This window comes from Onychostruthus taczanowskii, unplaced genomic scaffold (genome assembly GCF_017590055.1).
Source record: "Onychostruthus taczanowskii isolate IOZ18803 unplaced genomic scaffold, ASM1759005v1 scaffold22, whole genome shotgun sequence".
Lineage (NCBI taxonomy): Eukaryota > Metazoa > Chordata > Aves > Passeriformes > Passeridae > Onychostruthus > Onychostruthus taczanowskii.
The window spans coordinates 3,558,942-3,582,716 of NW_024499462.1; the positions used below are offsets into that span (position 1 = coordinate 3,558,942).

At 40.4% G+C, this 23,775-nt stretch overlaps 1 protein-coding gene across 1 annotated transcript in view; it reads right to left on the reverse strand.

Annotated features, from left to right (window-relative positions):
- Positions 1-3,966, reverse strand: part of CABCOCO1 (ciliary associated calcium binding coiled-coil 1) — a 51,413-nt gene extending 47,447 nt beyond the window's left edge. The window contains exon 1 of the mRNA XM_041404951.1: positions 3,934-3,966. Within this exon, the coding sequence (XP_041260885.1) occupies positions 3,934-3,951 (18 nt within the window). The 5' untranslated portion in view covers positions 3,952-3,966. The remainder of the gene's footprint in view (positions 1-3,933) is intronic.
- Positions 3,967-23,775: the final 19,809 nt, after the last annotated feature.

Sequence of the window (23,775 nt, forward strand, 5' to 3'; positions counted from 1 at the left end):
GCGAGGGACTTTCCAGAGTGGCCAAACCCTGAAACACAGCAAATGAAACGAGCACCAGCATTCCTGAATTAAAATAAACTCCTCCTTTGGGATGAGCCTTCTGCAGCGGCTGAAGATAGCATTTGCATTTGTTTGACAATACACCATCACGCTTTGCAAAATCATGGCTTCCAAAAACATACACACAAGGGAACAGCACATCTCATTAACTGCAGCAAATACTCAAAGCATAAGGAAGCCAAGATCCTGCTGTCCTCGCCCTACCAGGGAAATCAGACTGGACTCCACTTTCCAGTAGCTCATGTAAAGCAAGCTCAGCTGCTCTGCCCGGGCTGACAGCAGAGCAGATGTACCCTGGAAGAGCACTGTGTATCAGTTACAACTTTAATCAAAATGGGAACGGAAAAAACCCAACCAAACTACACCGGCAACACAGGCTGTTATTTGTATTATTATACACATTTTGTTATCAAGCTGTCAAATGCTTCAGTAGCAGCAGAAAATCCTGAAGCTTTCTACACAAATAGTTAAGGCAGAAACAGAAACACATTCACTGTTCCTGTTTGTTTTTAAAAGGCCCCACTTGCCCGCTCCCACAATGGGAAGTTAAGATCAATAGTTGCTATTTTTAGTCATAAACATTTCTTTTGTCACCAAACAAATGAGGAAATAAAAATAGCAGCACTCATTTCAACTATCTTCAAAAGGAAAATATGCAGATGTGTCAAATGCAAAAGACAAAACCTATAGGCAAAGAAAGCTTTTAAGGAACACTATCAACATGATAGTGTCCTTTTAATAAAAAAATATGTTTCAAAAATGTCACAGTCCATATATCATGATTTATGGTTGACTAAATGTATGATGACAGTAAATTTTACTGATGTTTTCACAGCTGCAGACCACTTATGAGAAAAATGTGGTTAAAAATAAAGCAGCAGCAAGACTTGATAAGATCAGTATTCAGATTTTCTGAAAGACCTTCTGCTGAAAGTCATTACAAGTCATAACAATTATAAAAGTATTCAATTTAAATAAAAAGGAATTGTCTCAAAATATAAGAAATTATATAAAGAAACAGTACCAGAATACAGTGTTTCTTACACCTTATATCTGGACCATGCTAAGCTACCTTCAGCCAAAACTAGAGACTAAAGAATGCCATTCATAAAAACACACAATTCCACATGGTTTCCAATAAAAAATAAATCATAAAGGATAGACATAAATATCACAAAGGTAAGCTACTATGTGTAGAACAAACTTCAATACATAAGGAACAGAAAACACATGAAAAAAAAAGTTCACTGAATTCCTCTAAAGATTCTTTTTATAAAGCCATGAAATAAAAACTACAAAAATTTCAATAGTACATTTCAAACAGATGTACAATATATTTTTGACAGCCTGTCGTGTCCCATAGAGCACAGCCTGTATCCTTTTACTCTGATCTGACTGCATTACCCCAGTGTTACGCTGCTCCAACTGCCAAAACATTTACAGGGAGCGCCAACGGAGCGCACTGTGAAAGATGCATCTATTTTTCATAAAGCATTCAGAATACTTAGCAACACATTTCACTTGGAAGAGGGTTTATTTATTTAAGGAAACCTAACTGGTAAACTTTTGTACTGACAAAGACACAACCGTGACACTGGCTGAAGGTGCTTAATCACTCCCACAACAGTCACAGCAACTTCTTGCCAAGTGGAGACAACAAAGCAGTTCAAGCAGAAGAAAATTATCTTGTAGTAGCTACAACTACATAGACAGGCTTGAGGGAGAAATTCTGAGTTGATGCATCACCTCATACATTCTTGGGAGGAATGAATTTTATTCTTATATCTCCTGACAAGCAGCATGAAATGAGTTGCCTGTCAGAAACCACACCTCTGTCAACGAAGTCAAAAAAGGAAACAGGAAAAAAACAGGGAGGAGGCCAGACAAGCAAATAAAGCAAATATTAATGCAAACACTGTAGATTTGTAAAATCGTCCAAAGCACTTCAGCTACCTAAAGCAATGAAAGGTGAGAAATACAACTGTGATATTGCTGGAAGGAAAGTGTAAGCTTGCTTCCATTCCCCCAGTGCTCTTTAAAAGGAAACCACAAGCCTTTCCCTCAACAACCAAAAATTAGGAGACTCCTTCCACCACAAAAAAGCCCACTATGGTGGTTTGACCCAGGCTGGATGCCCAGGAGCTGACCACAGCCTCTCTGTCAGCCCCCTCCTCAGCTGAACAGGAGAGAAGAAACATAACAAACGGCTTGTGGGAAAAGATGAGGACAGGGAAAGGTCACTGACCAATTACTGTCATGAGCAAAAGGGTCTCAGCTTGGGCAGAAAAAGAATTCATTACCAATGAAATCAGAGTAGAATAACACAAAATAAAAACTACATTTCAAAACACCCGTCCTCTCTTCCCAGGCTCAACTTCACTCCCAATTTTCTCTTACCACCTCCCCCCAGGATTGCAGGGGGATGGGGTAGATTACTTGCAGTCATTTCATCACATGTTGCATCTGACCCTGCTGCCTCCTCATTGGGAAGACATTCTAACCCTGCACCAGCATGGGGTGCCCTGCACCAGGGAGTCTTCCAGGAACTGCTCCAACATGGACGTCTCCACCGCCATGACCTCCATGGGCCCCAGGGGCACAGCTACATCACCACGGGCTGCAGGGGAATCTGCTCTGGCACCTGGAGCACCTCCTGCCTCTCCTTCTCTGCTGGCCTTGGTGTTTGCAGGACTGTCATCTCCTATACTCTCACCCCTCTTATCTAGCTGCTGTTGTATGGCTTCCTTCTTTCCCCTCCAAAATCTGTTATCCCACCATCTCTGTCTCTTGGCTGGCCGTGGGTGTGTCCTGGAGCTGGCTGGCATTGGCTCTAGTGGACATGGGAAAGCTTCCAGCAGCTTCTCACAGAAACCACTCCTGTAGCTCCCTACGACCAAGGCCACACAAACCCAACACACCAAGAAATAACCAGATCTCTGTCTCTGGTGAGGTCAGCCTTGGCTGGCCGTGGGTGTGTCCTGGAGCTGGCTGGCATTGGCTCTAGTGGACATGGGAAAGCTTCCAGCAGCTTCTCACAGAAACCACTCCTGTAGCTCCCTACGACCAAGGCCACACAAACCCAACACACCAAGAAATAACCATACATTTACAAAGGGGAGTCCGTAGGCGGGTGAAACCTGGCGAGGCGGTGGGAGGTCACAGGTGGAGGAGGCGCACACCAGCAGCAGCTCCGGGTGAGGTGAGAGGGGTGAGGGACAGGCCCGCCCGGGCTGTGCTAGCCCAGGTCCGCAGGCTCTGCTGGAGGAGCTGCCGGGGCAGGCAGCGTCCCCACTGAACTGCTGGGGCGACGACAGTGACACGGGTGTATTTTTATATGTACATACGTGTATTTACACATACACACAGCATTTTTAACACCACAGCTTTTTCTACACGAAATAGTTAGGGTTGGCAGGGACCTGTGAAGGTAATACAGTCCATTTCCCTGCCGAGATAGGGTCACCCAGAGCTGGTGACAGAGGAACGCGTCCAGGGGGGTTTGCAATGTCTCCAAATGTCTCTCTCCAGAGATGGAGACTCCACAACCTCCTTGGGCAGCCCGTTCCAGTGCTCTACCACCCTCCACGTGAAGTCTTCCTCATATTGAGGTGGAGATTTCTGTGATGTGATTTATGGCCACTGTTCCTCCTGTCACAGGACACTACTGAAGAGAGACTGGCACCATCCTCCTGACCTCTGAGACATTTAAATATATTGACAAGACCCCTCTCAATCTCCTCCAGACTAAACAAGCCCAGCTGCCGCAGTCTCTCGTCACCAGCGAGATGCTGCAGACCCCTCACCATCCTTGTGGCCCTCGGCTGCAGCTCAGCACGGACAATTTAACACAAACAGCTCCCGTCCCGGCGGTACCTGCACGCTGTCCGCCATGGCCGCCGGCCCGCCCCTCACCGCGCCCCGCCCCTCACCGCGCTCCCCTCAGAGCCCGGCCCGCCCCTCACGGCCGCGCTGCCACCGCGGCCCGGCCCAGCGCTTGCTGCTTTATTTAATGAACTCGGAACAGTAGTGAACTAAAACTACGTCGAAACATTTTCTCTGTCAGCTTTGTATTGCATGCAGCAGCAGTAACAGCAGTTACCCGCAATATCAAATAAAATGCAAGCATTTGGTAGGTGAACAGTAATGAGAACAAAGAAAGAGGTAACTTACTTTGCAAAGTTTGTGGGTGTGCTGAGGGAGCTGGTATGGCAAAACAGCTTCTTTGCAGTGCCCCACATAAAGCAAAGGCCTCCCGGGATTTTCTGCAGCTGTTTCAGGCTGTGCCGCTGCTTCGGAGCAGTTTGCCACCTTCAGAAGGTTGTCATCCTCAGTTTCTTAAAATGTGCAAACCACAAAGTACAGTACCTGTGTCCTAGCTGGGGCACAAGAGACAAGAACATGCCCATTACCCACTAAGACTGTGATGTATAGTGTGAGATTCAACACGTCTGCAGCTCCTGTTCCTGCTCAAACACCCTGACCCTCGCTGACATAGGTAGACCAATCGCACTTCCAAAACGAGTCAGAAATCTTTGAGGTTCAGAGAGCTGGATCCTGCAGTGTTTTGTAGAATTATTCATAGTATTTTAAAGAAATAGAGCCCACACTGTGAATTTTAAAGAAATAGAGCCCAAACTGTGAATTCCGACAATTTGTACTGTGCTCTGTGGCTGATAGCTGCACAGCTGTGTTACTGCCCCTTTTACAGTGTATATAAATCTAACCAAATAAGAACATTATTCACAGCTGCAAGCACTACACGTAGTAAGGTGCTAAAACTGGGGAATTAAGTGTGATATTTGTATGCAATGTAACATTGTGTATATTCATTATTATCTAGTTGGTAACAGGTAGATCCTAGACTTAACCCTGGATTCCTCTGGAACTGAAAATGCCCATTGACTTCCATGAACATTTTCAATGTAAAAGACTTGGGGGCTTAAAGCCTTTAGAAAGAGCTAATTCTGTTTCTCTTGCTCAATATAAAAGGGCTGAATTCTCTCTTACACAAAACCTGAACTGAGCAGGTGATTGAAGCTGAGCAGTGATTGAAGCTCAAACCACATTTCCAGTTGTGAGCTCCTAAACTTCCTACTTTTCAATTTAGATTTTTGGATAGTTGGTGTCAGAAGGCTTAGAAATAGAAAAAAAAAAGGATTCAAGTGTTGCATCAAGCCATGCCATCTAATTTCATGTGGATCCTTCATGTTTACAAAACCATATTCATGTATATGTGCATATTTAAGGTGGCTTTTTGATTTCCTTCAAATGCAAAACTTCTAAGTGCAACACAGAAATACTAAACTTAAAACACTGATGTAGTCCTTTCCTACTACAGGTAACCATGATAGATTTCCTATGATTTCTAATCATCAAAGAGACTCTAGGTTAGAGAACATCAGAGCTCTTTCTCCGCTGATGCAGTTCTGTTAGATGCAAAGGTTTCCTGAAAGTATCTGTTATTTAATATTTAAAATATGTCATTTAAGCAGAACATATTTGAAAGTCTGGCTTTACACCATAAGTGCTCTTCTATTTGTCTGAGAAGCAGCCAGAGCTAAGGTTTGCGAGATGCTCTGCCAAGACTGGTATCACTCAGCGCATGAGGATCATGGAAGGAACACTTCTTTATCATCTCTCTTTGATTAAAGCTCTTTAGCTCATGGTGCCTGGGCCATCTCTAGCCTGTGCAAGATAACCACCACAGCCCACTAACACTCAGCCCTGGCAGGGGCTGGGCAAACTGCTGGTTGTTCCCCTTAATTTTCTTCAAGTTGCCACATTTTCATTTTGCTAATTATGCACTGCTATAGCAATTCCACACTGCTCTCTGCACAATGAGCTACACGGCTGTCTTTGTAGAAATACTTTCCTCTTCGTCACAATACTCCGTCTTTTGGGCAGGGAGCAGGTTCTCCTGCATCACACAAGTCCATGTCAAAAGGGGAATAAAGGTCACAGCTGCAAGCAAAGCTTTGATAGTGCAGGCCACCTGCAACTGGAACACATCCAGCAGCTGGAAGTGCTCCAAAATATTCCAACAAGTCTTCCAAAGTTTTAATAACCAAGGTGGTTCAGTCTGATTTTGTTACTCATTGCAGAGATTTTGGCATTTCAGGAATAAATTAAACTTATTAATTTAAGAAAAGGAATGAATTTTCAGAAGTTACCTTTTACAAAGCAAAGGTTTTGTAACACAAAACAGGCCCACAGAAACAACCTCCTATTGACAGAGATCCTATAAAAATGTTCAATTGCAAACACATTTCCAGTCACTTTTAGTTAAGCATCACCAAGCACAGTAATTAGCCGTAGGCAAATTCAGGATGAAAAGCAGACGGAAATTCCTAGCAGAGCCTTGCTTGTTACATCAACATCAGATGGACGTATAGCTCTCCTGACTGCCAGCCCTCATGACAACAAATTGCTTATACTCGTGCCCTGTGGTACAAGGATTGAGAAAAAACCACGGGCATATGTGGAGGACTTGCACACAGTATTTGGGTTTGACCCTCCTAGTAACAAATGGGTAATTTGTGAAAGCAACAGGACATTAGTGCTACGTGACTCTTAATAAAGAGCCCTGCTTTACTGTACATGAGTGCATTAACACAGTAATTAATCATCCCCTCCTGGCTCCTTTATAACAATCTTTGCAGATACTCTATCCAGGGAACAGCATTTCCTCTAGGTAACGTTCTTCTGTTTTACATATATAGATACACACCTTCACAAAAATGCTGGGCATGATTATGCACTAGGAAAAGAAAAAACATAAATCGCAAGTTGTCAGGGAAACTTGTTTTTAAAACAAAAAGATAATTCTGCCATTTCTCAGGCAGTATCCAATTAAAATGAGATACAGGTATGAGAGGAAAACTGCTTTGGTGTATCAGCAGCAGGATGGACAGAGTTCTGAGTTACTTAGGGAGAGATGCTGCTTCTATTTTGCTCACTGTCAACACAATCCAGCTCAGTATCTCTTCCTGCCTGTTTAATGAATAGGTAGGCAAAGTTTCCATGTGACTTGACAGTGATTTTGAGAGACTTGTAATGTTAGTACTCTGCCCAACAATAACAAAGTCCAAGTTAAATGTAGCAAATCATAACTTTTCAATTATTCAAAACAATATGCGTGCGAAGAAATGGAAGTAGTAAAATGTGTATTCTATCAATGATTCTAATATCTTCTCACCATAAAGAGAAGTGGCTCAATGTAGGATAAAAGCAAATTTTAGATTGATTCTCTTCTTGATCATAGCCAGAAGACTGCTATATCTATTGCCAAGAAATTGAATTGAGGTTCATAGAAATCCTAAAAATTAGATAGAAAAGACTTAAAAGAACATGTAACCCATCTCCAGGGGACCTGTACTTTTTCTTGCCAACAAGAACTTCAAGCAGAAATAGGAATTTATTTAATCCAGTAGTTCAAGACAGCCCCTTACTGTGTATTAAATTGTAGGAATAATGTAAATGTGTGTATAACATTGCAGTACACCAACAAAATGAACTAAGAAAGCTTAGGTTTTTCTCCACTCTAAATACCTTTTAGTACAAAAACCTAAACTATGAGACCTGATGCATAATATAAAGCAATATGGATAATTTAGAGCACAGCTGTTTCAAACTACCTACCCTCAAGGTCACCAATTGATAAAACAACACCCAAAATCTCTACAGAACTCAAGGACTCCTCATAGTTATTATTCATACCAGAGCAATCCACTCAGAAGTCCCAAATTCAAGATGAGCTAGAAAAAGAAGAGCACTGACCATTGAGTGACTCTAAGCCCCCTAAGTCTTATACAACCATGAGTACACAGGTGACAATGGACAAATAATTTAACATAAGGATAGTGTAGGGTTTTGGGTTTGTTGAGAGAACTGTTTCATTGACAGAGCTGCATTCTTCAGGAGGACATGCTGTGCAGTACAGAATTTGCCAATTAATGTAGTAATGAAAATCACCAGAAAGAAAATTTTAACAAGTTATAATTGCAAATAGAAATAAAGCTTGTAAAATACAGGAGTACGTATATTCATATTCTATATAAAATGTTATATATTAAACACATACTTAGGTATTGATTCTATGTAATACATATGTATATATTCTCTCTTCAGACAGCCACTTGAGCTCAGATTCCCATCTACTCTGTATCTTTTCTAAAGATATAAACTACTGTTAATCTTGGCAAGTTTACAGGAACTGGAATGTATTTCACTCCATGAGAAAGATGAGACATTAATCTTCTGGGAAAACTCTCTTGAAATTTCTTTTTGATAGACAAAACTTGACTTTCCTGTTTGAACTACTGTTTCATTCTGTTGGCAGACCAAAGAAGATAGAAAGACACAACTGCATGAAGTATTACATCTTAGTAACACAGCAAAGTCTACAGAAAAGTATAAATTCACTGATTCCATTGTTCTTGCACTTTTGCCCCCAAATGGGAACATAATTTCTTTCATAAGTTTTATATTTTACTCCTTTCATGCCTTTGTTATGAAGCTCTATTGATTTTTTGCCACCTTCTCCATGTGATGTTAACCAGCTTTTAGAATAACATGTAACAATTTAGGGCAGCAAGTGAAAAAATACATCCAGCTGAAATAACAGGGGGATTTTAAAAGAGAGACTATAGTTACTCCAGACAAAAGTTGTCTTGTATACTAAAGCTGACTGTATTTTTTGTTTATTTGTGAATTGTTTGTTGGACTACACAAACAGCTTCCAAGATGTCTCAATATTTCTTTAGTTATTTAATAAGGACTAACTAAATCCTGAATTACTGGGACATAATAACATCATGTTTAAGTGATGTCTTGGAATAGAATCCCAACCACAGCAGCAACACCTGGAGAGTCAGTATGGCAAATGTATCTCCATTTTACAGAGAGGTCTATCCAAGAAAGTGAAATGTGTCACTCTGCAGTTTGGCAATACATCCTAAGTGTCCCTGCCACCAGATCCAAGTAATAAATTTGGTTTGGTGTCACGTGTCTTCTACTTGTGTACTTGGAACCACAGAGTACAAATCCCAAGGAGTGGATGAGCACACTCAGGAAGAACGTGTCCACGTAGTCTCCTTAAATATGTAAGCACAATGGTTATTTTGTGATCACTAGGCAATAGGGTTAAAATTACAATGAAGCTGCTTGTTATTGCCCTTCCCCTTTTCTTCCCTGACTCATTAGAGGTTATGGAGTCATCTTGGCAAAGTACATTAAAATAAAAGGGTGGATAACTCAGTAGTCAGTCCTGGGAGCACTTTCCTTCCTGGATTCTGAATTTGAAATATCTGCTGTGCAAGCATATGTTTATAGAGAGCTGCAAGGAGGAGTTAATGTCCATAGTCACTCCAAAAAGATTATGTAGTTGCATGTAAAAAATGAATTTGCAGAGCTCTAGAGAGCTTAAGTATATTACTTCTTGTAAAAATAAAAACTCATTGAGCAGAGGACCCAAGGCCAGCACATATATTTGTGCTAAGAATATCACTTTAACTGCATATGAGCTCCACATGTGATGTCATATGGAACATTATGGGTTTCTTCTAGAACAGGGGTCAAATACTTCCATAAGGTATTTATTAATGTAATTTATTGATTTAGCTGAGGCAGAATTAGCCTGTTTTAGAGTTGAAATCTGATTAGTCTAACCCATCCTTGAGTTCCTCAGTATCTTGGAACTCAAAATTCAAAGGAAGAGAAAGATGGGGCACAGCTCACACATACTCACTCTGCTGACACTTGTGACTTGGGTTATGGAGAATAGGGGTATTTTGGTACACAGGGAGCAGAGTTGCCCACATGCTTATCCTAGGAAATTTAGAAGTAGAATGAAAAAACTGAGTGCATGGTTTGACAGTGTTCCTTGAACTGGAGCTTATGCTTTTCTCATTTACTTGAAATTTGAAAGAAGATGATAGAAGTTAATGGAGTTTCATTATGGTAAAGCAATGTAAAAAGGAATCATCTTCCTTGTTTTAACATCTGTGAATGCTGTCTTCCTCTTCCTCACAAACAAAACATATGAGATTCTGCTCAGTTTTAATGCTGTTTGGCATCTGTGCCTATACTGCCAGGGACATGCAGAACCATTTACATTAACAGCAAATATTTTTACTCTAAAGAAGGAAACATATCCTTATTGATATTCAGCAAGTGGTGCGTTGTTGCAACCAAGATATAATTTACTCACTTGTCTGACTGGATTACATTACTCCATGCATTTTGTAGTTTCATCTGTGAAAAATTGAACTTTAGTTCTACAGCTGTCATTTCCCATAATTCTTTTAAAACAATCTGTGGCAAAAGGATAAAAAATAGCTCCAATAGAAACTGCTTCTGGGGATGGCATTTGAAAGGACATTATTTAGAGTTAATGAATTAGACTAAGAAGTTTGTCATATTTTTTACATGAGCTGTGAGTCAGACTTTGTATATAAGTATTTCTACCACTTGTGTACTTTGTAAAGGCCATGACTCCCTTTGTTCCCTGGGCACCCTGCAGTGGAAACATTTGTCTTCAGAAGCACACGGCTTTGTTAGGCTGCCTGGGTAATATTTCCAGTTGTTCTGTTCAACATTTTCGTGTGCTCAGAAGCAGCGATGCACTGCCCACTGCCATCCCTGTCAGGGCTCCCCTACCTCAGCACTGCAGGCACCTGAGCAGGGCAGCAGCTCAGCAATCCACAGGCAAAGCTACAGGAGTTCAGCCACAGTGAGGATGGGAGGACTGAGCCATTACTTATTTATAAAATTAGCAGTTAGACTCAACTGCAGTAAAAGTGAAAAGTCCCCAAAATGGAGGATCGGGATGCTCTTTCAGCTCTGATTTCTGCATCTTCACTTCCTCTGATGAAAATTTTCCAACTCCCTTTGGTGAAAAGATCAAGCTCCAAAACCAGACTAAGCTTCAAAAGATGATTATAGGCTTTCCTACACAAAACTGACCCAAAGTTTTATTTCCTGGGTTTATCACACGCAATGTAATTTTTCTTCTACCTCTTGCTTTTACACTAGCATATGGATCACACATTCCTTCTTGGTAACTACCTTTTGCATGTTACCCAAGCCAGACATTACTCTTGATAAATGACTATTTAAATTTTCACTGCCTCTGCTGCATTTCAAAATATTAACTGTAACTGGATGTGTTATACACATACCAGAGAAATATTTTTCTCACAGCCACAGTGAAAAGTTTTGTTGAAAATACAGAGAAATTAAAAGCAATCCAAATAAAGCATTTTTTATGTTGAACTCAACCATGTAAATTTGTGGTGCCAAATAAGAATTAAAATCAGAGGCTGCAAGTAGGGGATTATAATGGAAACAATTTTTCCAGTGTTACCTACACCTTTTGCTGCTATGCATAAATCCTGTTAACACTCATGTAATAATGATAGAACAACCATAATTATTTCTGTATTAGACCAAAAAAATTCCCTGTATGATTTCATCTGATGGTAAAACATAAATCATTATACTAAATAGATACTTTTTGTCTGCTTACAGAAAAAAATTGACTCAATCTTCTTTCTCTCCACCCTATATAATTAAAAAAAAATCAGACACCAATTTTTAGCCAAGCATTCATCAGAGTATGTATTGTTAACAGGTGTTGTGTATTACATTTCCCATGCACACAGTATTGGAATGTAAAACTGTTATACTGCTCCTAGGAACAAGTAGCATAATTAAAATTCTTTGTGAGTTTGATTTACTGGGTATTTTCTTCCTTTAAAATAACTGCATTGCAAACAAGAGCCAATTTCTTAGATTTGATCTATGGGTTGTGCAGCTTATACTTCAGGTTCAAAATGGTGATTTAGACAATAACACATAACAGCTGAATAGTTATTTATAATGGCACAGCACCTGCGGCAGATTGTCAGCTGAAAAGGCAAATCTAAATGCTTTCAAATTCTCTTGTGTATTATAATGGCAGTAGTAGTGGCCACTATAGATACAATAGTTAGGCATGTAATATAACTTTTTTTTCTGATTGCTTGCCATTTTCTCAGTTTTATTCCTTTAAGACTGAAAATGTTCATACGTAGTGTCAGTCCATATGCATTTTAAAAAGCTCAGGCACAGTTTAGCTTTCTGTTAATTTTGGGGGAAGGAGGTGTCAATGAACTTAAATAGGACATCAAACCCTTTTCTCATCACTTTAAGATTTTTCACATTTCCCAGACCATTACACATGCATAATTAACACAACTTAGGCCTTTTTTTTAAAAAAAATCTTGATTAATGCTGCTAAAAACTCTGGAAAATTTTGATCTGAAATTTTAAAACTGCAAAGACATTTTTCTTACCTCAGTATGTGCCAGGATTTTCTATGAGCCTTTTAGCAGCAGCTCCCATTTAAAAATCTGAAATCATGCATATGCAGTTTCCTTTTAAATTTGGTTCCTTTCTGGACTGAACCCAGCATTGATAAATTGTGTGATGATGTGCTAATTCTGCATTGATGTGAAACACATGTTAGGGAGAAACATAACAGCTTGTTGCAGCAGACCCAGGCCCATACCAAGCCATCAGTGCACTGATGTAACCTCCACTCACAACAGAAAGGCCATTTAAGATGCACAGTCCACCAAGCAATGCTCAGGTTTCCACCAGAAGGAACATCTGGGATGTGAATATGCAAGGATCATTCCCAAAAGGCAAGCACTCTAAACCCACTAGAATTTTCTAGACAAGCCACAATTTGAAATCCTCTTGTCTATTAAATATCTATAAAATTACCTGTATACTTTCTGAGTGTTGGGAGGCATAAGATGGGGCATGTGCTTTGGGATCTTTAGTGGGAAGGTGACAGACAGTCTAAGTACAACAGTACATTTCTACCAGAATGACCAAAGTCATATTAGGTAGTAACTATAAAAACATAAGCAGAAATAGCATTTGTCTCCAGATGAAAGGAAAAATAGTTTCCAAGGAACTAATTGCTTTAGAACACAAGCAATAGAAAAAGAAAAGAAAGAAATGACTTGTCTGTAATAGAAATCTGTAACAGAGGCCAGGAACAATCCACTTGCTCTGGGGTTGATGGGATGATGCCATTGGCAATTAGCATGAGTACTTTGTTTTATAACATCTATTTACCCACTGTATGATCTGTTTTAGTGTACACCTCAAAATCATCAGTACTTCCACTGGAGCCAAAGGAGTTAATCCATGAATTAGCTTGGTCAGTGAAGTGATTCATATGCAACAGAAAGAGTTACAGAAACTTGGTCGGAAAAGAGTAATGGAGAGAGATTCATGCATGCTATAAATCTTCTTGGCTTTGTGCTAATGTTATTTATCTATTTGAGATAGCAAGGAGTTTCTATAATGTGTGCAATATGGGACAATGGCTTTGCAATATAAACTGTCCATTAGTAATGCAAAGTAACTTATTTTCATCTGCAAGATCATTACTGCAAATTTTTCTCCCTAGTTTTGACATGTTATAAATCTTCATGAAGTCCACATTTGTTCTCTTTATCTTTTACTTCCATTTGATTCATTCTATTTTAAATTTATGTAAACACACTAAGACCACCAAGCTTTTTGTAATTTCAGGAGGGCAATGGTTCCACTCCTATGAAGAAACTGATGCCCCACATCTCAGTCTGCTGGCCCAGCTGGGGCAACTCAGACATTCCTCTGAGCATCCCTCACTTCACAGTGCCTGTACCACCGTAAGACACAAAGGACTTAAATGGGTTGAAGCACAGTTTGAGAGAGTTGAGCAGAGCTGTGGCACCAGCAGATTCCAGGGAGCAAGGTGTAAGAGCTCCTCCAGCATCCCCTCCCATGCAGTAACCAGTGTCCCTGTAGAGCTGTGTGCACTCCTCAAGTGTCTTGGCAGCAGCACTGAAGCAGCTTTGGCCGTTTGGAGGGCGGCTGGCTCATGGCTGACTCACATCCCCTTCACCCTCCAGCCTTCAGCTGCCTGAGCCCTCCTGGCATCACCTCTGTCAATGTAACACTCCAGGATCGCTCGCAGGACACGCGGCCCCGTGCCAGCCAATGACACCAGACAAGATGTGACCCCTTCCTGACCTCTCAAACAAGCTGCCACATGGTCTGTTTGCTACACCTGAGTTTATTTCATGCAATCACTATATTTCCCATACTCTCCATCTGCCAATAAAGAAAAGATGGAATGCAAGAAGCAGTAGGCAGCTACTCACTCTGGAATGACTTCAGGTCTGCTGAGAACTGGTGGGATGTTTTTAACCCTTGCCTTCACTGCCTACGTAGTACAGACAGATGTACTTACTTATCAAGAGTCCTCCAGTTGCTTCTCATCAGTAAACCTGCCTTACCTTGGTGCAGCAGAATCCACGCTATTGCACCCAAATAATTCCCTAGAAGAGCAGTTGTATGCTAAAGGAACTCCAAGGTGTTCCAATCCCAGAATTATTTGCATACCCTTTATTATTCTGACTACCTTACAATAGAACATTGAAAGAAGTAATTGGGCTTTTGTAGGGCACCTGTCCCATTCCACTTCCCACTGCAGATCTGCAGCCACAGCCACTGACAATTGTGCTACTGCAGTTTCTCTATAGTTTCATGTTGTTTTTAGCTAGGTGTTGCTATAGCCTCTATACCCAAACATTCAAATCAGGAGCAGGAGACATGAGCTTGGTGCTGCAGTTGGATTTTCATCTAACTTGGATACATAAGGTCCAGTGATGTCTGTGCCTACGATACCTCATCATCCACAGACCCTATAGTGCAATTTCACTGGATATTCAAAGCTGGACCTACTGGCACCCCACGGCATTTGTATATTTATGGAGTAAAGAATGCTGGAGCAAAGTCAGTCCAATGCACACAGGCTGGTTACAGCAGAATAATTTAAAAAATGAAAATAAGAACTTGCATTTCCAGCTCTTAAATTCTCACTACTTTTTGTGGCTTTGATCAAACCACTAATGTTTTTTAAAAATTATTTTAATATAAAACTAGGCACTCAAGACTTTCAATATCATCAAGGCACTAATGTAACTTAGAACTCAAAATGTTTTTAAAAATCACTGAAGATATGTATCAAAACCTTCCAAGCAAACTTAAATTTTCTTTCAGGATTTGTCTCCACTTCCTTCAAACTCCTGATTTCATTATATAATAATTGCACACGCTTTCTAAATATTTTTTAAGTTCACACGGTTCTACTAAAAATTATTTCATTAATATTTATAAATTACAAGTAAAGCTGTAAAGCTTTTTTTCCTACAATAAGAATTATACTTTTAGCATTGCACATATATATTTGTAGGAGGTATTTATTGGATTTAATAATCGCTTCTCTGTGGGAAGCCAGCAAAAATTAAGGTTTAGCTGACATTCCTTATCCAGGAAATCCTGATTAGTGGAATCTTACATAGGAAATACAGAAAAGTTATGCAGTTTTACATTCTCTTTAGGAATAAGCTCTGGGGATCTGGATTTTCCTTCTCTGGACAAACACCTCCAGGGAATTTCAACCCAGGAACTAGAGAGTTTTGCTTCTTCCTTTCATTCTTTTTTGTGCCCATAAGCCATGTGTACTCTTTGAAGAGTATTAAATAGCTGGCAAGGAAATGTCCTTTATTGTTAAATAGCACTTAGTTCTTTAAATAGTTCACCGACTAATAGTCACAGGTTAACAAGATAAAAGCATTAAACGCGTTATCTGTGTGCGCTTCACCTGAAATGAATTCCCAGACACTTCCTGCCATACATGAACACTGCAATTTGCAGGATAACCAAACCAGAGCCATTGGGAAGTGAGCTGACATCCCCTTGTAGCATTTCCCAGGGGTTGCAAAGGCCTGTATATGTATTCCAGCCGTGTCTGTGTTGCACTCACTGAAATGCATCAGGGCTCTGTGTGCTCGAGCTCTGTGCACGCTGGCTCCCAGACAGGCACAGCGGGGCTGCCTTGAGCCCAGGACGCTGCTGTGCTCCTTACTGTGACCACATGGACATGGAGCAGGCACATTTTCAATGCTTTCCTGGTTTTCAACACCACTCCTCCTTGGCAGGAACCAGTGATACACCACAGCAGAACAGCCAGCAGCCGTGACCAGTTGCCAAGCTAACTAGAATGCAATTTCTGGCTTCAGGCTCTGATGGTTAAACCCATCCCTTGCATCTTCCCCCTTACTCTGGTAGGCAGGAAATGCCTCTGCCCACATCTGTGAGGGAAGGTTTGATAAAGATAACCCTATACTATCAAGAATTTACCTTGAAGTGGCAGAAGCACATTGAGCTGCTGTCCTGCACCATGTGATAGCAGCCCCTGTGCCACACATACCCTCTCTCAGGTCTTCACTGTGAGCTTGACAAGCTGCCTGACAGCAAACCAGATATTCCACAGCCTTATCCACAGGGTATAAATTAAAGCAATACTAGCCCATACGTTGTCTTCGACTATTGGAGATAAATAGTTTGCCAGCAATAATCCATCATATTTCAACCCGTTTGGCAAAAGGCAGAGAAATTCTTAAATGATGCTGTAATTATGAAGCTGAGTAATTTCTATATATTTATTTTACCAGTATGGATTTTAAAGTGCCCTCTGGGAGCAAAAAGATGTTTGTAGAGATAAAGCTGTAGGGAGCAATACATTCGTGCCGACACATGTAGCTGAACCACCAATTTTCCTTTATTAATTTAGTTGCTGGATTTGTTCCTGATATCTACAGCTGTATTATCAGCTCCTAGAGGTGGAGTGGGCGGAATAAGGTTGATTACAATTGATTTAGTAACCAAAGAGTAATTTTTTCCATTGTTTGTTCAGCACATTACTAAACATATGGCTTAATTACAGTTGCCTTGTATTCTTTTCAGTGTGGTGTTGCTTATTTTACTAAGATACTGATTTATGCAAAATATTAATTGAAATAGAAAACAGACTTACTATGAGAGCTGACATCCATAAAAATATCAGTTGCTTATATTTTGCACTGAGCCTATTGGACTTCTCAGGGGAATCAGTGTTTACAGTTTAATTTGGAGCAACATGGCCTCCCTCCCTCCAGAAGCAGTGGTAGAGCATGTACCACAGTCTGGAGCATGAGTAAAAAAAAAATTACTTTTACCAGCAGCTGCAAAGGGAAATCCTCAGAGTTCTTGAGCAAAAGTCTCAAAAATGTGCTGAAGTAGCTGTTCCATTTCAGTGTGATTGCAATAATTGTATGCAAATGTCTCATTAAAAGTAATTCAACTTTATATAGCTATAAATAAACTACTATGCTGTTGTAATGTGTTTCGAGGCCATTAAGTAGTATAATAAAGACACATGGATTTTCTCAATAGATTAGATAATCAAAAACCCACCCACCCCCACAATCAAGCAACTCTACATTGGGAGATATTGTTTTCAGTCATCTTTATAATTAATCTATTTGGAATAAATAATTCACCAAATATAAATATAAAATAATGTTCAGTCACAGAACTCATAACTCAATATATCCAGGAGGAATGCTTTTATATTTTCTATTCAGGATTTTAATTCAATGCATTGAATTTTGCTGTCTCTTTCATAAACCAAATCTAATATAAAATCAACTTTATAACCAGATAGTCAGAATACAAAATTAAATAGTTTTGCAGGGGCACTCATAAAATCCTCACAAGTATTTTTAGGAAAGAGTATCAGAATTTTGTAACCTTCACTACCCACTAATAGGATTCAGATATCCACTGTGAAATGATCCAAATATTTCCTGGGTAACAGCCTCTGCAGTTATAATATTAATTTCAAAGGAAAAAAACACAAAAAACAAACCAACAAACCAAACCAGCTAATACACATATCTTTATACTGCTGTACAGAGACAGTCCTAGGAAGCAAGACTAGACAATGAGGGGAAGAAAAAGTGAGCCACAATATCAAAGTCAGCAGGACTGGCAAAGAGAAGGGTTTGGATACCACCACTGAGACCACATCCAAGGACTGAAAAGAATAAAAAACCTAGAGCAAACCCAACTTAAAGTTTGTCCTGTGAGAAGGCGGAGATACCCAGTTGCTTAGCGGGGTCGTGAGCTGGAACAGCCCCGCAGAGGCAGCACACACGGTGCTAACCACACTTACTGCCCCACGCGGGAGGTGCCATGATCCCTGCACCGCTGCCCGCAGGGCACACGGGGCAGCCTGCCAAGTCAGGCAGCATCCTGGGAGCAGCACAAGCAGCTGCCACAGCCCCAGCTGCCCCAGTGCCACTCCTGGTCAACTCCTACAGATTCCCAAGCTCTTTGCCGATAGCAGAACTGCGTTTTCCCCACACTCCTGAGCCATCCTGGAGTCTGTACTGGAGCGCATCAGTGCTGCCCTTCTCTGAGAAGGGCTGACTGCAGCTGCAGTGCATTCACAGCTCAGGGCTCACTGCTGCTCCTGCAGTGGGAAGGAAAAGAAGGGCACAGAGCAGAAGATTTAAGGGTGGTCAGCTCAGATAAGATGCCAGGCACAGGGGCACAAGCCACCAGGTCTCCAGAAGAGGCATCTTTTTCTCCCTCAGGAAGTTCTAAGCCAAGGAGCTACACCAGAGCAATTCCCAGTCAGTGCAGCTTCTAATGGAGTTCATGGGGAGAGGGCAGCACTGACAAGCAGGGTCTGGTGCAGTAGAACCTTTGAATACTGTTCAGAAACACTTCAGCTGCTAAAGACTTCCCCATGATAATGTTCTTGCATCCTTCAAATGCTTAGAGCAGTCCATTAAACATAGTATTAGTATGACAGCCCTAAACTTTTCCTCCTCCTGAAAGAGAATCACAGCAGGAGGCAAGATGCAATTCAATGACACAACATGCATAATGACAATTTTCCAGAATGTGATTATAGGAGGAAAAATTCCAAACCCATCACAATCACTCTCACAGAGTAGCTTGGAAACCTGAACCAACAGAAGAAAAATAAACCAACAGAGAATGAAAAAGATATAAACAACTCCAAAATAAATTGTTAACTCAAAATTGCAATATAATCTGTATAAAATATTTAAGATGTTTTTCTATTTATTCCTGAACCTAGAGTGATTAAAATGCTGCCATAGTACACAGTGTTGTTCTTTTTTTAATCACAAATGCAATTTTAAGCAAGTAGACAAACTCTAGGAAATTAAAGTGAATATTTATGTCCATATAAACTTCTTAATGGCAACATTCTTGCTGTGAGCACAGCAGCTGAAGAGGGTGGATTAAATTATTTTGGCCAGATCCTGTTACTATTGTTTTCACTGGCAAAATTCCCACTGACTTAATGGGAGCTGGATTAGATCCTGACTTGAATTAAGCACAAATCTCAGATGCATATATAACATAATCACTGATATTCCATGCATACATTCTAGTTTTCATGTCTGTTTTCCCTCTGTGAGTTTTACTAATGCTTTGAAAATACCAATCAGGTACACTGTATACCAGTGATTAAAGGTGTGCAGTCTTGTGTTTCCAGATTTGGAAAATTTGTGGTTTACTCATATTTGAAATCAAAACCCACAGTCTAAATGATATTCAGCCTTTTGAGTACAGGGCTTCAAATCTTGGTATGTTTAATTCCTCCTCTTGCAGGCTTTGCAATGCATATGAACAGCATTTATTTAAGAGGCCAGAGAATTGCAACACATTTGGCAGTCAACAGATGCTGTTGGTATGGTATTTTCTCTCTCTTCTCTTTCCATCATTTGGGAATATTCAAGAGTATCCTGGAAAAACAAGGAAGCTTTTGGGCTTTATTCCTTCAGTCTTGAATGATGGTCTCATAAAAAGAGAACATGCCTCCAGAAATTTTAGGAGGACATGTTAATGCACAAGGGACATGGCTTCATCAAAGGTCTTACAAGAGCAGGAATTCCATCTCCCTCAGCAGGAATTCCACCTCCCTCAGCAGGAATTCCATCTCCCTCAGCAGGATGCTTCAACAGCCGCAGTTCTTGGGGCCAGCCCTGCTCAGCTCCCTGGGGAATGTGGGACAGCCCCTGGATGTGACACAGGCAGTTCCACCCCGAGGCACCTTGTCCTGGCACATGCTCCTGGCTTTGCTGCTCTCACCAAGCCCCTTTCCAAGCTTGCAAAGAGTGTGCTAAGGGAGGAGTTTGTGTGGAGCACACAAGGAGTTAGGTCTGACTGCCTAACTCCAGGCGTACACAGGGCTCCAAGAAAGGGAAGAACAGCCCTGCAAGGAGGCTCAGTCAGAACACCAAAGTGCAACGTGTCCCTTAATGTATCGTGTTCCAAAAAAAAAAAAAAAAAAAAAAAAAAAAAACCCAAAAAACGGTGTCCCTTAATGTATCATGTTCCAAAAAAACCCCAAAAAAACCAAAAAAACAACCCCAAAAAACCCCAACAACAAAAATTAGCTGAAGTGGTGATCCTGAAAGGCTCCCAGGATGCCCAAAGCTAATGGGAGATAGTAAGTGCATGCTCATACGCTCTGAGACAGGCTCTGGTTTCACACACACAGAGGGGAGTGGGTTTTCTAAACAAGTGCTCCAAATCAGTGGAGATTTCTCTGTGATTACTGTGGCCCATCATTGTTTCAGCTGGGGAAAGCAATGTTACTTACAAATGACAGTGTAATTTCCTATGCAGAGGCTGTTTCTCTGTATGACTCATCTGTGTACTGCATTCCAAGAGGTAAGTATGAATCATGGATAACTGACAGAAAAATGCAAATGAATCCATTAAATTTTATTTTTTTTATTATGGTCTAAACAGAGCAACTTTTAAATTTTTCTCCTGACTGTGAAGTTTATTGGAAGTAAATTGTATAAAATCAAATTGAGAAATCTTTGCATTCTCCAAAGCCACAGGTTTTCTTATTGCTGTTTCAGTGGAGCTGGGGGTGTGGGGGTGGTTGTTGGTGCAGTTGATTTTCATTTCATTTTTTGCACTAAGCTTACAGCTGGAGCTTTATGGCCAATGTCAGCAGCAGCAATGAAATTAACTTTTTGTTTGTTTTAAATGTACTAAGGGAGATAGAAAATTAACTGTTGATGGCTATTATTAAGAATCAGAGAAATTGATGGCTGTAAGTGAGAATCTAAATCCAGTAATTCCAAGGTCAGTACCTGACACTTACAGAATGATTGTGAAGAGGTTTGAGAAATTCACCGCAGACATGTTTTAAAGAAAACTGTAGCAGCTTAACCCTACAGCATAAGGGAGTAATTTAGTTATGGGAGTGGAGAAGTCACCTACCCTGGAGAGGAGCAGACTTTGAGCACCAGCAAGCCACTTCTCGGGCACTGAGTGCAAGAACCAGCCAGGCCAAAATCAGTCATTCTCTGCCTGGAGCCCTGCAGGGAGAGCAGCCAGGGGACACACAGCCCTGCAGAAGGGTTTGGGATCGTGGCTTCAATCTCCTGGGACACCTGTGCAGAAGAGGATGGTCACAGCTAAAGGAGGACATATGGCAGGGCTGGAACAAGTAAGCTAACTCACTGATTTCTTTCCTGGGCTGTGCCTACTCTTCCACAGAACAGGGGAGATGTGCAATTTCAAAGACTACATAAAGTTTTGATTGGAGTGCTTTGATACCCAAATCTATTTAGTCTCTGCACTGTCATTTGGTCTTAAACTGTGACATTGGCGTCAGCTATTCAGTTAGGACTGATTTGAACTCTAAGGAGTGCAAAACCAAATCCAAGGTGTAATGAAAACTGCCAGATTAACAGTATTACATACAGAAAAAAGACCACCTAATTTCCAGGGCTGGAGTTTTACCACAGTTTTTACAAAAGCTCCAAGACAAGATATTGTCTTGGAGCTTTTGCCCATTACAGACCTCCCAAATTAAAATGCATGGATTTTTTCTATATACCACAGTCTGCATGCTACTACTTTTCCTATTTAAAGCCCATAACACCAATTCAGAAAAGAGACTATTATGCCTGGCATAATGACCGAAACTGAAAATACCTTTTTCCTGGAGTCCCTGGGGCAAAAGGACATTTATGCCTTTGAAGAAATTAAACTGACAATGTCAGCTTAATATTCTGCCATAAAGAGATTGGGATAGCTTGTATTTAACTGTATTTTGGGATTCAGTACACATCTACCTGCCAAACCTCTGCTTCCTGGAATTGCTAGATCTGATTCCTTACAAATAAAGGAATTTTAAAAGGAACTACCAAAGTAAGAAAATACAAAAATGAAATGCTGGCTATAATATTTACTTTATGCTTTTTGAAACAATATGTCCTGAAATCAAAAACAAAATCTGAACTTTGTAAATCTCAAAATATATCATTAAAACAACACCTGAAACATCATTTTTTCAGCTGACAAATAAATGTCACTTTTAAATTAATCTTCTACAGAGTGATAAAAACAAGCAAAGGGGCAAAAATTGTTCTGTCTTCATTGGCAGAAAACATGGAAGGGGTTTTGCTAAGTGCTTGAAATGACTGTGCTTTGACTTGGCAGCTACATCAAAAGTGTGACAGACTTGATTCATGTTCCTGTGCAAAACAAACAATGACACAGGGCTGGATCTGAGTGGCTCTCAGCAAGTAATTGAAGGGAGCACAAACATTGTAAAGAACTAGTGGTGCACAGTTCTGCTGTTAATAAATAGAATCTGAGCTAGACATGCACCTTGTTATTTCATAGTTTTCTTCAGTTATTTATTTAATTTTAAAAAGCCCTTTTTGCCTCGGGTCAGGGACTTTCAGAGATTAACTGGTGCAGTTGCTCTGCAGAAAGCACAAATGCCAGTCACTGGTGGGGCAGTTTTGCACCACCTGTATGTGCTTACACAGGTGATCTGCCCCCTTCACAGAAGTGAAGCAGTCTTTCCAAGTGAACACATGTTGACCTCATGTACTTAAAGGCTGCAGAACTGGAATGCATCTTGCTTGATTAGCTATAGCTGCAGTGGTTCTTTTCTGGTTTTGGAGTACTGTTCTAAATAATACAGTACAAGCAGTTCTGGTTTTATATGCCATACTCTCTCCTCTGGTACCAAGAAAAATGAATAAGAAGTTACCAGCATCCTAGCAAATTACAGTAGGTCAATACATAATGCTTTCATTTTCCAGATGTCTGAATCCAAGCCATTTCCTACAAAGATATTAACATTTACTCCAAATTAATAATGCATTTTCTTGAGACATCCTATGGAAAACTATGCTAGTCTATCATTCATACTGAAGTCAGAGGCAAGATACAATTAAATGCAAGAAACTCAAGAGAACACGTAGTGGGGAGGAGGGGCTGAATCCAAGGATAAAAGCTAGCACTTTTTTAACTCAAAATTCTTAGCTGTGGTTTCTAAAGCATGATTATTTTTGTGCTCACCTTCAACATCCATGATCATAACTTGTTGAGGTGAACTATTTTCTGCAGATACTTGGGGAAATAGAGGAAAGGGAGTCTTACTTGAAACAGAATATATTTGTAAGGTCAAGTGCTCTGAATGCAGCACTGATTAGGAATATTAAGTTATAACTTCCTTGAAGTTCAACATGTATTAAAATAGGCATTAAACTAATTTTTAAAGCAAGAGAAGAAGGAAATCAAAGCCTTATAAAAATCTTATGTTTAAGCTGTCTTTTCACCATGAAAGTGTGAGTTTTCACTAAACCTACTAAGCAGCACAGAAAAGTTTCCCTTGACTAGAAAATATAGCCCAGGGCTGCACTTAAATAGATGAGGTTATATTGAATCTCTAATAGCCTACATCATCATTTTAAAGCCAAGACATCTTAG